The following is a 15,796-nucleotide window of genomic DNA, read 5'->3' as shown; positions in this document are numbered from 1 at the left end:
ATCAATCTACATTCCATGGGGACACCTTGTTATGCTGCTTTGTCTTTTCTCTGTTGCAAACCCCTTCAATAGTAAGTACTACATGTCTTGGATTCAAAGGATAATCCTAACTCCACCCTCATGCAGAAACCTAGTCTAAACTCTATCAGGTATAGTAGATGCTTCCAATCAGGTAGCTCATTTGTCACTTTAGCCATTACTCAATGTTACACAAATTAAAAACATGTAGTTTGTATAGGACAGAAAAACTATTAGTTATTTTACAAAATTATCCCTCGTTAATGGTATGATAAAGAGAAATTAATAGAATTGAAAGAAGAGAGTAATAAATAGTAAATGTTATGATAGGAAAAAAACATGGAATTAAAGAGTTTTAAAATTGTTTTACACTCACATAATCACATTCAATGAGAATTTACTATTTTGACACATCATTTCACTTTTTTATAGTTATTTTGAAATTAATCATGTGATATGGAGATATAATGATATTTTATTGGATTAAATGTAGACTTCTTTTACCACTCACACAATATTAATGTTTTATTGATATGTTAAAGGGGAATTGTACCGTGCACCCCCCCCACTTTTACCTCCCACCCCCCATTTTTTCATAAAGACCATTTTGTCATTTTTTCTTTTATATAAAATTATAATAAAAAAAATTGCCACTCTATTTTTCATCCCTACTTTCGAAAATTACAAACTTTCAAAATAATAATTTTTTTTTAATATTTTCGAAAGTTTTGTTAAATTTGAAATTTTCGAAATTTAATTTTCCAAAAACATCAAAACTTTTTGATGAATTTGAAACTTCCGAATCGTAATGGTCGAAACTTTCAAATTTTCGAAACACATTTCGAAACTTTCAAATTTTCGAAGTAATTCAATTTCAAAAATTTTAAAATATTTGAAATTTGCGAAAGTTTCAATTTATAATTAAAATTTTATTTTAAAAAATAAATTTATAATATTTTTATTAATTAAATTTATTACTATTTTTGAAATTAAGTATGAAATTTATTGCTATTTATTAGTATTAATTTATTATTATTTATTATTAAAAAAATGCATTTCGGAACTTTCGTCTACCAAACTTCTGAAAGTTTCATGTTTCGAAACTTTCACGTTGAACAAAAGTTCCGAAAGTTTGATATTTCTTGGAAAAAATGTCCTTCGAAACTTTCAACCTCAAGGAAACTTTCGAAAAGCTGTGTTTCGAAACTTTCATGGTTAACGAAAGTTTCGAAAGTTTGATATTTTCTGGACAAAATGTGTTTCGAAACTTTCAACCCAAGAAGACTTTCGAAAACTGTCTTACTTTTTGGTTTCGGAAGTTTTAAAGATTCGAAGTTTTGGTAGGGTGGGAGGTTCGAATATTTCAGAGTTTCGAAGAAATGAGTGAAAAAAGAAAAGTGAATTTTTTGTGAGGTTTTTATGGATGAAACTAAGGGCAATATGGTCTTTTTCCTATGATTGGGGGGGTGGGAGGTAAAATAGGGGGGGGTGCACGGTACATTCTTCTATGTTAAAATGATTTAATTTGGGCGGCCATAACGAGATCCAGCCATTCCGTAGGCTTTTTGTTGTTATTCGGCTTTGTACGGGGAAGGCAATATAAAAAAATGAAAATAATTTTTTTTTAATTGTAGTTTTAGTCTCTTATTTTTATTGATTCTCAAAATTGATTTTTCTATTTTAAAAGTCGACAGTTCTTTACTTTTTCTAATTTTTTAACTGAGAAATGATAACATGAAATTATTTAAATAACGTGGCATATATGAAATTTAACATTCCTGAAATTAAAATAAAATATCATAAAAATTTAGATTTTAATTTTGAATTTTTTTATATTTTTAATTTAATTAATAACATATAAATAATTAATGTATTTAGATGAATAATTAATATAATTATTAATAATAAAATTATCATTTTTTAGTTCAAAAATTTAAAAAATGACCAAAATTATCTTTTAAAATAGAGATATTAATTTCATAGATTGTAATAATCGAGGATCAAAATTATAATTAAATTTTTTTTAAAAAAAAAAAACCAATATTTCTTTAAATGCTGGTAATAGTAAACAATGGAGGTTTAGGTTCGGGTAAAAAAAATATTAGAGGCGGTGAATTGGGGTATTAGAATTTTTCAATTATAAACAGAAAGAACAATGATCCTGAACAATTTGATTTGTCCGCAAACACCAAAAATTAACCATTACTTAATTAATAGTGAAACACTGAAATGTGAAATTCTTTTATTACTAAGAAATGTGATGTTTTGATGTAAGTGAAATGCAAATATGGGCCCAGGAAGCATCAGGCGAGGGAGATGAAAGTGGATAGTGTGAGAATGTACGTGCACTTGGTTTTATTTTTTTTTACTAATTTAATCACAATCAATGATGATAATCTAATGCTTATTAATTAGTCTTCTCATCTTTTACAATCAATCACTCATATCACATGATATACTCCCTGTCTATATAAATAGATAATTTAAATAAAAAATGAGACACGCATGCATTGATCCATATTCTTTTAGATATAAAATTTAGGGTGAAGATTAGTTTTTAAATTCAATGATGGATTCATTTATTTTTAGGTATGTATTTTGGTAGATCAACAAGATATATATTTATTATGTATTAATATTTAAAAATTATTTAAAATTTTAACGATGATCGATGATACTTTTCAAAAGTAAAAGTGCACGGTCATTTTCATCCATATATTTAAGATGGTAATTTGATTGATATAAAGTTGAACGAGTTAAACTATTTTCTCAACCTTAAGAGTATGAAGGATCATTCATTTCTACTTTTATAAAACAACATTAGCCTTGGTTGAAGTTTTTAAACAATTTTCAAATAATAGTTAGCAGCAGATCAACTATTACACTACGTTTAGAATAAGCTAACAGAAGATAAAAGTGCCATAAAGAAGAAAAAAAACCACTTATTTTTGGTGCCCATAAACAATGACAGAAGATAGAAGATAGAAAATTATAGAGTGGGCTCCACAAATATTCATTTTCTCTATATTGAGAAAAAAATGATAAAAAAAACATCATTTATATTTCTTTTATTAATAATTGTATGGATTAAATTGATTAATAAAAAATACATTTTAAGATTAAATTAATTAACTAATGACATATTTAAGAATCAAAATAATTATATAAAAAATGATTCTTCCTCTATCATTTTACAATAATTAGAAGAAAGAAAGATATTATTATACTAAACTATCCATCTTAATCATTTTTGTGTTTAACTTCTACTATCTTCAATATAAAATCAATATTGCTTTGTAAGTTAATAACATCTATTTGGAGATAATTTTTTTTATTAAAATAACTTTTATTGTGAGATCAATAGAGTATATTTTAATATGCTTTTGTATTTCTTTCATCCCCCAATAAATGACATATTGACACAAAAATTGTCTTAAAATAAATAATTCTTTTAATTTTTAATAATTTTTTTTCAATTGTACTTTTTAATTTTAATTAATATTACTTGATCAATTTCAATACAATATCTTTTAATTCATGATATGAATAATATATTAATATATAATAAGAATAATTTTATAAAAGTAGTTTTTTTTCTTTTATTTATTCATTTTTCTCAAATATACGTGAAATAATCAAATAGATAATTGTTATAGGCTTAATTGCAGTTTTGGTCCTCCTATTTTAGTTGAATCGCGAAAATAGTTCCCTAATTTTGTTTCTTCTCATTTTTCGTCCCCCAAACAGAATTTTGGTCCAAAATTTGATGAAATTTTATTTTTTAAAGTCGTACTACATCATTTATGATCATAAATTTCATGTACAATTGTTGCAAATGAGATCTTGAGGCATAGTGTGACTTAAATAAATGTAAAATAAAAATAAAATTTTATCAAATTTTAGACCAAAATTATGTTTGATGGATCAAAACTGGAGAGAAATAAAATAGAGAGACTATTTTCATGATTCGGTTAAAATAGATGGACCAAAATTGCAATTAAAGCCATTGTTATATCAATATTGTTATATAAAGCCATTGTTATATCAATATTGTTATATAATTGATGGAGTAATTTTGATACATTAATAAAAGTGTTTTAAACATTTAGAAATGAAATGATTATTGAAAGTGAGGTGAAAGCTGAACGGAACCCTGACAGTGTTACATCACTCTGGCAGTGAGTGAAGGGTACATGAAAATAACTTAACATATTTGACCCCACCCTGTGTCAGAGGTCCCAAATTGAAATGGAGCATTAATTTATGGCTCTTCAATTAAAATCTGCAACCAAAAACTACAGCATCTAATTCTGTACACACCACTATACTGACCAAAAATGCTTCTTGGGAACAAAAAATAGGTACACTTGCTAGGATGAGAACATTCACAAAATAAATTATGCAATTTTTTTTCTCTACAAATGAAATTGTCCATAAAAAGATTTTTTTTTTAAATATATTCTTACACACATTTGATTACTTTATTTAGACAAAAAAAATTAGATAATATTTTTTAAAATAGTTAAATAATATTGTGTGTTAAAAGTAGGTCTACCAAAAAATTATTCAAAGCACTATAGTTTGAGTGGTGCTAATGCTAACTCTTAAAAGAAAAAGAAAAGTGCTACTTTTGAGATAAGTGACGTAAATAAGATATATCTAAAATTAATAGTATCAAAAGTTATTTCATAGAATCTATTAATTCGTTTGTTATAGAATTAAAAAAAATTAAAATAATTTCGATATTCTATTTTAGAAACTTTTTATAAAGGGAGATAAATTATTTTGTATATATTTGTTGTGACAATAATATTTTTTTAAAAAAATATATAAGTTATCAAAACAGATTTTTTTTATCGAGAAACCATTATAAATGACTTTTCATCTGAAATATTTTTTAGATTTTCATTTTTTTCAAAATCTTCAACAGTGCAAAATTTTAAAAGTAATTATTTTAAATAAATAAAATTTCAAAAAACTATATAGCAAACGCCTGAATTTTGACCTAAAAGACTTAGCCAGTCCAATTCAAGGAACATTAACCACATAGAAATATGAAGTTAAAAACTATTTAAATATAGTCTTTGGAGTTATAATATTTAAGTATAACAATATTATTATAAGAAGATGAAGTTTGACCTAGTAGTAAAAGTTACATTATATGCAAGGCTTAAATGGAACTAATAAAAAGCAATAAGTTAACATTAACCAATCTAATAAAACAGCTTCAAAAAGTACTCAAACAAATTTCTACATCTGTATCATTAAATTAAACTTTAAAAAAAAAATTCACATCTATTGGTAAATATCACAATGTAGTTTTTGGTTTCAACCAAATAAGTTGCATTAACTATAAAGTACAAGATTAATTAAAATGGCCAGCAAGCCAAGTATGTAAAAGAAACTTGTCTTTTTGGCTGATAATGGATTCAATTTCATCATATCATCTTTGAGCTTGATCTGAAGGTAGTCCAACTGAAGTAGCTACTGCTACATTATTGCTAGTTGATCCGTTTTCGACCGGAGGCGGCACGCCCCATTTGCCTTCGGATTCGAGCGGCTCAAACACGTGAACTCCGCCGTCGGATAATCCTATGGCAAACTGATTTGGTTCTTGTGGATGTGCTGCAATTACTAGTGGTTGTACATTTGAATTGCTGTTGCATATAAACACATGTAATAAGTATATCAAAGATTATTATAAATATATGAAAGATTTTTCGATACCTACTACTAATATTTGTCTATCCAAAAAAAAAAATGATCGGAAATTTCCAAGTTCAAAGCCTAACTAGAACAGTCCTAGGTCAAACTTTACTTACTTCCTTGACCGAATTCCGGATTACTAAGAATCATTTTTCCTGAGAACCCGAGGGTTAGGACCAAAACAAAGTTCATGTAATATTTGGTTTATGTTGAAGGATATAATTCATATATTTTGTTGGCGTAAATATATTTTACATTGTCAATCAATCAATCAGAATCATCATATTATTAAAAATGTTTGACTTTAATCATAACTACTTCTAAAGTCACACGTATTAGTGGTTACAATTTGTTAATAGTGTAAGATTTTTTGCATTGACAGTGTATCAAAATTAAACTGTTGAAAATTGATTACCATAAAATAAAATTGATCTCGTATCTTAGGGACTAAAATAAATATAGTCCTCATATTACAAGGACTAATTCAAACTAAATTTCAAAGTAAAACCAAGGGATTAAGACAGACAAAAATGTATAACATTATAGGAACTAAAGTTATTTCATTTAATCCTAAACAAGCAATAACAAAACAAAAACCAAAGATCCTACATGGAACAAATGATATTGTTATGTCCTATCATAAATCCTGTCCTACTATAATATGACACTTTTCTTAAAAAAAAACAATCAAATTCTATATGACAATTATTCAGTTTCAACCTAAAAATCTAAAATTCAAAACTTAGTAAAACTATTTCTTATTTTCATTTTTTTAAAATTTGTGTTAATTTTACTTTGATGAGAGACACTTGAAGATAACCATAGTTATAGAGAGAAGATGAAATGATATTTAACAAAGATGCATTGTCGAAAATAATAAAAACAGTTTTTGACATTTCTATTGTTTCTAGAAATGTAGAGTTCATTTCAAAAGTCTCTTATCTCCTTATTAAGGAAAATAAAATGAACACAAATTTAAGAAATGAAAACAGTAAATGTTTTCATAAATAAGAATTGCACTTCTAAAGACTACTTTGGCCATATCTCTAGAAGCCTAGATCTAAAGAGAGATAAGGTGTCATGCATATCTTTCTTTGAAGTTACATAATACTCTTCTCTACATAAAACTATTATTTATTTTTTTCCTATAATATCCTTAATCATTTATTATCTCATTGTATTTATTTCTTTCTCCGCAACAAATAACTAAGGGTATTATTGACAATCTAATAATTTATAATGCATTGAATTTTGAAAACGACAAGTAAATAGAAATGAAATTTTCGTGCAAATGCAACAATTAAAAAGGAACAGAGGGAGTAATAAATAACATATGATACTACTACTCTAAACAAGGTTACCTGACACTTGAAGGAAGATAAGCAGAAGGACTGATACGACACCGTAATCTGAGATTTGAAGCATTAAATACACAGACCGTTGCGTCTAAAAAGCTTGCATATATCAGTTGGCTGTCGCACGAAAAGGTTGCATGCGATATTGGTGCAGAAGAATCCCGCGGGAACCACTAAAATTCCAGAAACCAATATGAGACATAAAAATATATAACGAAATCCCTTAAATAACATATTGAACTCAAAAAGGCTAACCTGCTTTAGACACTCGAGTTTAGTTGCTTCGAAAATGGCGAGCTGAGTTTCATGTACGACCAAGAACTGTATTTGATCTTGATGAAACTGTACGCGCGTATCTGACTGTGCTGACGGAGTCCTCCCGGGAGGAAGCTGCAAGAATCTCGTCTTCTGTTTTTCCCATCCATCAGTATTCCACACACAAATCTGCATAATAAAAACAGCTCAGATGCAACTCCATATATCGTAACCTCGCAAAATTGTATACTCAAAAGGAGATACAACAAAAACAGTTCAACAAGTTCTTTCAGATTTAGTGCCCCTTTGTTACAGATTAAAATGGAAGTAATTTTAACGTTCAATAATTTAAAGATTAATTTGTAGTTATTTTTGAGAAATGCATAATCCAATTCATGTTTGTTTACCATGAAAATCACTTTTTTTTATAAATATAATCATCTATCAGATAATGATTTTTATGAGAAGCTACTCAAAACAACTTCTCATGTTAAGCAGTATATAGATATTTTTCAAGTTTTAACAAACAGATTATCAACTCTTCAAAGTCATTATATTATTTTATTTTTTTTTAAAAGTGATTTTTATTTTGAAAAATGGTAACAAACGTACCCTTAATCATAGAAAAGCAAGATTCTGCTAAAGACAGATCTAAATTTGGAAATTATTTTACCTGAGCATCTGCTCCGGATGAAACAAGAACATTCAATACATGGGAGAAAGCAAGACCAGTTATTCTTTTTGTATGACCTTTGAGTTTACTTTTAACCTGCAAAAGAACTTCACATTAACACCAATCTCAAATATGATTATGCATCATCTACACTTCAGATTAAAATCCCGACAAATGTGATTACATTCAATTACTTCAATTTTCTCAAATTATTACAGGTGTCTATGTGTCAATGTCGATGTCGTGTCCAGCTCTGTGTTAGTGCTTTCAGATAACATTACCTCAAAAAAAACTTTTTGGAGAAAGAAGTATTACCTCATCAACACGGACATTGTATATCTGAATGGAGGAATCATCCATGCCTATAGCAATAATATTGTTATCCTGAGGATGGAAAGCAAGAAAGGTAGCCGCAGGTGGCGGAGGCATGAAAGTTGTCATCGTCTGCACATATACAAGAAGATCAAAATCGGTTATTAGAAACTTAGGAATAATTGTAAAACATAGTCTTGAATACTGATGTCATAAATAGAGTGTATATTCTGTAATTATACATAATAATTGTATTCAGTCCATTAATCGAGTTTGTTAAGTTTAAAATAGTCTATATAAACGAATTAGCGTCTGTACTATATTTACAACTTTGAAATATATCAGAAACAATTTTCTACATTTTACCTTAAAAGTCATCATATTGAACAAGGATATCTTTCCTCCTGATGCCGACATTACATACGAATCATTTTTCGACAGAGCAAAGCACGGAACAGAATCTTCCGGATTGCTATCAGCAATGTCATTAGTCATCAGGATGCCACTCGACGGTTGCCACAACTGAGGTTGCACCGAGGCATTGGCCTACATGACACATAAAACAAATAGTATAACTCATGTTCCAACTTTTCGAATATATAATAGTAGAAAAAAAAGTAACTTCACGTGTTCCTCCCGTACCTTGCCAGACGAGTTACGCTCGTTACGCGGCCATTTCCAGAGCAGGTGAATGGCATTTGATGCTAATGCAAGAATAGCATTACCTGAGTTTGTATATATCAACCTCGATATCTGTAACAAAATCAAAACACTTTCATGCTTAGAGACATTACACAGAAAAACATGCAAGGAAGGTCACAATTGTCTAATTTTTTTAACCTTGTTTCGTACTTTCTTATTACTAGCACCAAGGTGGACATTGAAGTGTCCATCAATCCATTTTTTCTATTGTGTTGCTTTGCATATATGTTTTATTGTATAATATCTGTTTGATTTTAGTTCATTTGTTTCAGTTTTACAATATCTATGTTATCTAAACTTATCTAAATTTTCGTGTCAATATTCATGTCACATGTTTTAAAATTTGAATTTGAATTTTAAAAAGATTGTGTAGTTATGAATCTATACATTATTTTTTTCACTATTTGTATTTGATTCTTAAACACTTGCATGAGACAATGTAACATACCTTGTTTACTCTAACATTCTCTGGTAGCTTCAAGGATCTACAATGAGATGGTTCATTGATTTCAGTGAGCTTCCATATCTTGGACTTGTCATTGGATTCTTCGCTTATTCTCGGTTTAACATCGCCCATGTTTCGTGCATCCCCGTTCTGATTAGATAAAATTGACAAATAGTTATTAATCAATCAACTAATAATGACATTAATGCACAAAAGACTTTTTTGTTGAGAAACAAAAAACCTTAGTACAAAAAAAGTTGCGAGTAAGGTGGATAAGAGGATAAGATCACAAACCATTCCAGCAATAGCTGCTGCAGATGAGGCTCTCTCTGCTAAGGCAGCGCTAGTTGCGGCGGAAGCGGAAGAAATTGAATTTATTGTTGGCTGTCACAAAACATCACGTTAGATTAAGGGTTTCTTTGGAATCTGAATTGACTTATTTGAGCTTATTTACTGGGCATAAGCACTTGTGGGACTATTTAAGAGTGTTTATGGAAACAGCTTGTGACATGTGCAAAAGTTGTTTTCTGCTTATTTCCATAAGCTCTCCAAATAACTTACAAAAACAGCTTATAGCTTATATTAAAATGATTTGACTTTACTTTATCTTTTGTAATCGAAATAGCTTATACTTTTACATTAACACTAATATGATAAATGTTTATACTATAATAAACAGGAATACGACATCTATTAGTCTACCTTTGCCAAGGCTTCCGATGCTCTTGACGCATCGTATATAGAATTCTCTAATGTACGCAATAAACGAATACCATCTGCATTGGCTAAAATTTTGATTCCATTATCGTTTGATGAGACTGCTAAAAGAGTTCCATCCTTGTTGAAACGAATACGCGGACTTGCCTAAAGATAAGATCAGGAAAGAATTAGCAACTACTATTTCTAACGATCGGCTCTTCAATTTATAATTAAAGAAAATAGTGAACTTACAGCGAGACCACCATCAGCATCAACTGTTGTCAAAAGTTGAATATTGTCCATATCCCAGAATTTAATGGAGAAATCATCGCCGGCAGCCAAAAACCGATTTTTGGTAGTATCGAATTGCACTACACCTAAAGATTGTTTACGAAAACCTTGGTAAGTTCTTTTCACAGCTCCTTCACTTTCATTCCACTCCACAATTGAAGATTCCCCATCTTTGCTTGTTCCACACGAAAAGAGCCTATAGTACAGTATAGTATAGATTCAACGTTAAAACATTTGAACATAAAGTGACGAAAAATAGGAAATACAATTCAACTACGATGCAATATTAAGCAAGTTACAAGGATCCATGGTTGAGAATATTGACCTTGTACCGTCTGCACTATAAGCCATGGTTGTGCGCCATCGACCAGGAGCATCATAATCAACACGAGATCCCAAATTGTCATACAACCATGCTTTTATTTTTCCGTCTAGCGCTGTCGAAAAGATGAACTACAACATACACGGAGTAAGAATTATTATTGGGTAGGAAACCGAACAGAAAAAAGGAAAAAAAAAGAAAAAGAAGGTTCTTTCTTTCAGGTTATATATTAACAATATTAAAGGAGTCGTGCCAGAAAACTTGAAAAGCATTCGCCTCGAAGATGTTAAATTCAATTTCTACCTGAATGCTTTCTTTATAATGTGGACAGACAGAATAAACCGGAGCCTCGTGACCTTCAAACGTATACTGCTTTGCTCCCGAAGCAGCATCCCACACCTTAATGGTCTTATCATCACCGCAAGTTATCACACATAGTTGCTTATTTGGGTGGGAAAATGCTAGATCGTTTACTCCACCAACATGAGCATCAATCTAGAAGACAGGTTCACATTAAAACAATAATAACAATGCATATCTGTATAAGGGATGTATCGAGTGAGTGGAGTTTTAATCTGAGATTATGAGAGTAAATCTGAACCGCATAACCATACATGAATGAATGAATGATTACAAGTTATTTAAAGATCGCATGACCATTTAAAAAAACCACACAACTTTTTGTTCTAATCTTAACCATTCATAATTTGATATATGGCTATGATTCATTTTTCTTAAATGTTCCCTAACTATATATGTTTGTTTTTTTGTACCTCCAAGTGTTGTCGTACTTCATAACCACCATGGTAAGAGTATATCTGAACAATGTGCCTCGAGTAAGCAACTCCTGTTAATTGAACAAATTCAAGACATAATAAGTACTTGGATTAGTTGACATAGGAAAGTAAATCGTACATTGAAGAATTAGAGAAGTTTTCAACTAACCAAATAAAGCACCGTCAGGACTCCAAATCACACGATTAACAGAAACACTCGGTTCTTTGACAAGAGAAGCCTAAATCAATCACGGTTAGTTTTCTCTTCAGTCATGGCTAACTTACAAAAGAGTAAGGATTCAATGAAAATTTTCATCAAAAACATCAATGTGTGTAAAGAGTACCTGAAATGGCATTGAACATGCACTAAGATCCCAAACTTTGAAGTTCCTCGAGACTAACCGTTCCCTAGAACCCACCTCCCATAAGGCAATGTCCCCCACATTTGTACCAACTAACATTGGATAAAGAAAATCTTGGTCAAATGATAACTTTGTTGAAAACAAATGCAAAATATATAAAAAAAAAAAAATTTAAATAGCATCATTCAAATGCCTTAGAACTTAGAAGAGAAGCCAACCTAGAAGTAAAGATTGTTGAACCGGATGAAAGTCCATGCTCATAGGAGATGAGCCTTGATTCAATGTTCGCATGACAGTCTTCGGCAACGGCAAGTCATCAGGTGCATTAAACGACTGACCATGACCATGTCCATGACCTTGGAATGTTGGTGACAACACATTGACAGGTAGATTTACCTATATGAAGTGATCGATAGCAGAAAACTTGAGGCGTCAAAACTTTCATATGCCAGGGTGTGATTTTCTAATGATGTGTCTAAAAGTAAATACCACATTACCTCATCTGTTATTCCCATTGGCCTTGTTCTCTTAGCAACATGATCCGAGTCTCCCGATGGATAGTCGGCTGAAGGATTAGTTGGAGGGGTCCTAGGATGCTTCAAAGCACCTAAACATCACAAAGAAACAAATGTCATATTAGACATAGGCTCTGCTTGGATAAGCAGCTTAATTAAGAGTTTATAGCATCAACTCTTATCATATAAATGCTATGTCATAAGGTGTTTTTATATGTTATCATGTAGGGAACGTGTGAACATATTATAAGTTATTTCCATAATCTCTTCTAGACAGTCTCACAATTACTTATATGTCAGTAGATAAGCTCAAATAAGTGAATCCAATCTATTCATTCTAGGGTATGACTAACATAAATAAGTTGGAGAACAATAAAAAGAGAAATAGGGTATTACCAAGACCTATAGCTCCTCCGCCAGACACCGCAGCATGTGCTATAGTTGTAGGATTTGGCATCCAACCAGCAATAGGTGTTGGCACTGGCGCCGGTGTAGGTTGAAATGGCTATAAAAATGAAGCACAAAATAGTTCGGCACCACAGTAAGACTCAAAGATAGCAATGACATTAAACGAAGCCTATGATATATCAAAAGAAGGTGGATAACAAGTTTAGCAACCCTACCCCATGAGCACCAAGAGGAGGAAATCCTCCAGCCTTCGGTAAGGATCCTAATAGCGGACTGTTGGCAGGTGAAGGCGCTCGTGCACCATTCGGTTGTTGTCCACATGAGTGATCCACAAAAAGGGTTTTTATATCAGGATTCGGACGCGGATTCTTACAAAGTTGATGCTGCCAATTCAAGCTGTAATTCATTTTTGAAAAAGGAAAAGAAAACCAATAAACACCGAATAATTGGATAATCTCCATCAACTTCATATAAAGATACTGAATGCAATCTCATGAACATAATGAACCAAAAAGCTATTTCACATTCACAGCACAAGTTTGTGTTCTCTATTGAGAAATGAATATGCTTCTTGGACTTAGAAGAAAAAAAACTACCTTTGATTGATGAGGGTCCTTAACCTCGAGTTTTTAAGGTTAGGAAATTGCAATTTGTCGCGAAACAAGGGATTTGCTTCAATGAGCTTTTTAAGCTCAACCAACATGATTGCTCGCGCAGACTTTGTATCACCATACTTAGACAACTGTTCGTTTTCCCTATAACAATAATAACAGATACTCAATCACTGCATTTTACAAACCGAAAATTGGAGTGCAAGAAAGAATTTATACTTAAATTAGTACCTAAAATTCTCCAATGTCAAAAGCTGTGTGATTTCCTTGAACAATTCTTCATTAAATGTAGAAAACACTTTCAAATCCTTCACTAATATCTCTACCGCTTTAGACCGGTCATGCCTATACAAGTGAAATTGTTGTTATATATGCTACCTCGAATCAAACTATAATTCTAAGACTCGAGAATCAACAAGTAACTATCAACCATAGTTCTAAATTGCAGCCGCAGTATAACAGCTTTATAGGTCTTCACAACAGCATTGCAACTGCAATTGCAGCCGCATCGACTGCATTTAGCCGCGCAATATAAATATTTGCAACGTAGCCACAACAGCAACCGCAATATAAAACCAAAAAGTGATGTGAGACTTACTTATCCAATGCCTCAAGATACTTTTGCTTCCTTATCTCAAAAAATATCTTCATAGAATATCTATTATCATCAACTTTTGTGAAACCAGATAAGTACTTTTCAACTTCATCCCAATTTCCATTATGAACTTCTTCCTCAAAATATTTCATGTTAAAGAAAAATCCAGACTCCTGCTCAAGCCTTTTCAAAAAAATAAAAAGTATAATCAATTAATTAATTAGTCAATTGTGGTAACCATAAAAAAAACATTATACTAAAAAAATAATACCAAAAATAATAATAAAGTTAAAAATAAAAGAACAAACTAATTAGCCCCACTTGTGAACAGTCTCTTTGAACTTTTCCTCATCCAGAAACTGCAAGATCAAGAATACCAATTCTCTACTCAGAGATGACATCTTAACCACACTAAAATCACCAACACTCAACTAGATCTGCAAAAATAAAATTCAAAAAAGTTACAAAAAATTGAAATAAGGGTCAGCTATAAATAAATAATAAATAAATAAATAACCTGAAAAAAATCACAAATTAAGTGATAATTAATTAAAATCACTTAACCAGAAAGCATTTATGGAAAGAAAGAAAAAAAACCTTCTTTAATTAGCAAAAATTAATTAATTAAAGAAAAGCGATGCGATTTTGTTGGCCAAACAAAAACTAAGAAAAAAAATTAACACCCCATTTGACTCTCCCTCTCTATTATCCCAAATGATCAAAAAAAAAAAAAAAACTTTATTACAAGATGAAGAAGATGCATGTACCTAAAGTGTCAGCCCAAAAATCAAAAACAAAAAAATTAAAAATAAAAAAAAAACATTTTTTTAAATAAAAAGCAAAAAAAAAAAGTTATAAACTTTAAAGGGTACACAGATTCGGAAGCTTGAATGAGAGAGAGAGAGACGATGTTACCTTGTCTTCACAGAACACAAACATGAGAACAACAACAAAGAAGACTCCGAATATGGAACCAAACCCACCACACAAAGTCACCCAAAAAGACCAAAAACTCTCTCTTTTTTCTAATTCTTAACACTTTCTCTCACTTCACACAAATGGACTAATCTACTCTTTCTCTCTCTAGAAACTCCTAAATATAAATAGAGAGAGAAGGGGACATTTGAACTTGCAGAAATAGGTTTTTTTTTATATAGGAGGCGACAGAATGAGGAGGTGATAAGTTAAACCACTTATCAAAATAACTTGATAAGATATATAATAAGGTATTCCGGTTATATTACAAGTGCAGTTAATTACGGGACCCACTAAGCCGGCTTCGGTTTTGTCTAAATAATCGGCTCGGAATCTCGAGCTAACAGCTGTCTTTCAGCTTCGGACCGTGAGTTTTTTCTCTCTGCTGATGCGACATGTGAGAGTTTAATTTTGACCGTTCGATCTGGATCTTTGGTTAAGTTGATGGTGACGTGGAGGGTTTTACGGTTGTGATTCGAGATTGGAGAGTTGTTTGAGAAAGTAACTTTTACTGGGTTCAGATCCCCGGTCTGTAACGACAAAGTTTATTTCTCGAGAGGGACACGTATTATTTGGGCTTAGAATTTGGCGAATATTACGGAGTTTGCCATTGCGAGATGCGTTATATCACGTGATACACCCAGGTCATGATTGCAATATATGAGATGAGAATTGAGAACGAGAAATAGATTTTGGAGAAAGAGATACGAGATGGAAGGTTTATTTAATTAAAATATATAATAATAATAAAAGTGTGAAGTGAATTAAATGTATGG

The 15,796-nt window shown here is 30.9% G+C and overlaps 1 protein-coding gene across 2 annotated transcripts; it reads right to left on the bottom strand.

Moving 5' to 3' along the window:
• Positions 1-5,193: 5,193 nt before the first annotated feature.
• On the bottom strand, positions 5,194-15,176 carry LOC101500368 (topless-related protein 1). 2 transcript variants are annotated; one of them, XM_004506907.4, is made up of 25 exons: positions 14,961-15,176; positions 14,367-14,482; positions 14,049-14,228; positions 13,682-13,795; positions 13,436-13,594; positions 13,055-13,235; positions 12,828-12,936; positions 12,414-12,523; positions 12,135-12,312; positions 11,899-12,008; positions 11,724-11,793; positions 11,552-11,625; positions 11,082-11,273; positions 10,782-10,909; positions 10,418-10,652; positions 10,169-10,330; positions 9,761-9,850; positions 9,470-9,616; positions 8,962-9,072; positions 8,686-8,865; positions 8,323-8,451; positions 8,008-8,103; positions 7,335-7,523; positions 7,086-7,252; positions 5,194-5,675 (listed from the first exon to the last, which is right to left on the bottom strand). In XM_004506907.4, the coding sequence occupies exons 2-25, from the start codon at positions 14,444-14,446 to the stop codon at positions 5,462-5,464; spliced, it is 3,405 nt and encodes a 1,134-aa protein (XP_004506964.1). In that variant the 5' UTR covers positions 14,447-14,482; positions 14,961-15,176; the 3' UTR covers positions 5,194-5,461. The 2 variants fall into 2 exon arrangements, with proteins under 2 accessions (XP_004506964.1, XP_073226143.1); XM_073370042.1 differs by lacking the exon at positions 14,961-15,176 and adding an exon at positions 14,643-14,662.
• Between the last annotated feature and the right edge of the window lie 620 nt (positions 15,177-15,796).

This window comes from Cicer arietinum, chromosome 6 (assembly GCF_000331145.2).
Source record: "Cicer arietinum cultivar CDC Frontier isolate Library 1 chromosome 6, Cicar.CDCFrontier_v2.0, whole genome shotgun sequence".
Lineage (NCBI taxonomy): Eukaryota > Viridiplantae > Streptophyta > Magnoliopsida > Fabales > Fabaceae > Cicer > Cicer arietinum.
The sequence above is the reverse complement of the archived record's forward strand: the minus strand, read 5'-3'. Positions and strand labels throughout refer to the sequence as shown.

What these genes read in the sequence shown, in the direction of transcription:
- LOC101500368 (XM_004506907.4), bottom strand. Translation starts at nt 14,446, where the DNA reads ATGTCATCTCTGAGTAGAGAATTGGTATTCTTGATCTTGCAGTTTCTG. An exon ending in TCAACAATCTTTACTTCTAG is followed by an intron (nt 12,009 to 12,134) that starts GTTGGCTTCTCT and finishes ATCCAATGTTAG; the next exon opens with TTGGTACAAATGTGGGGGAC. An exon ending in ATTATAAAGAAAGCATTCAG is followed by an intron (nt 10,910 to 11,081) that starts GTAGAAATTGAA and finishes TGTATGTTGTAG; the next exon opens with TTCATCTTTTCGACAGCGCT.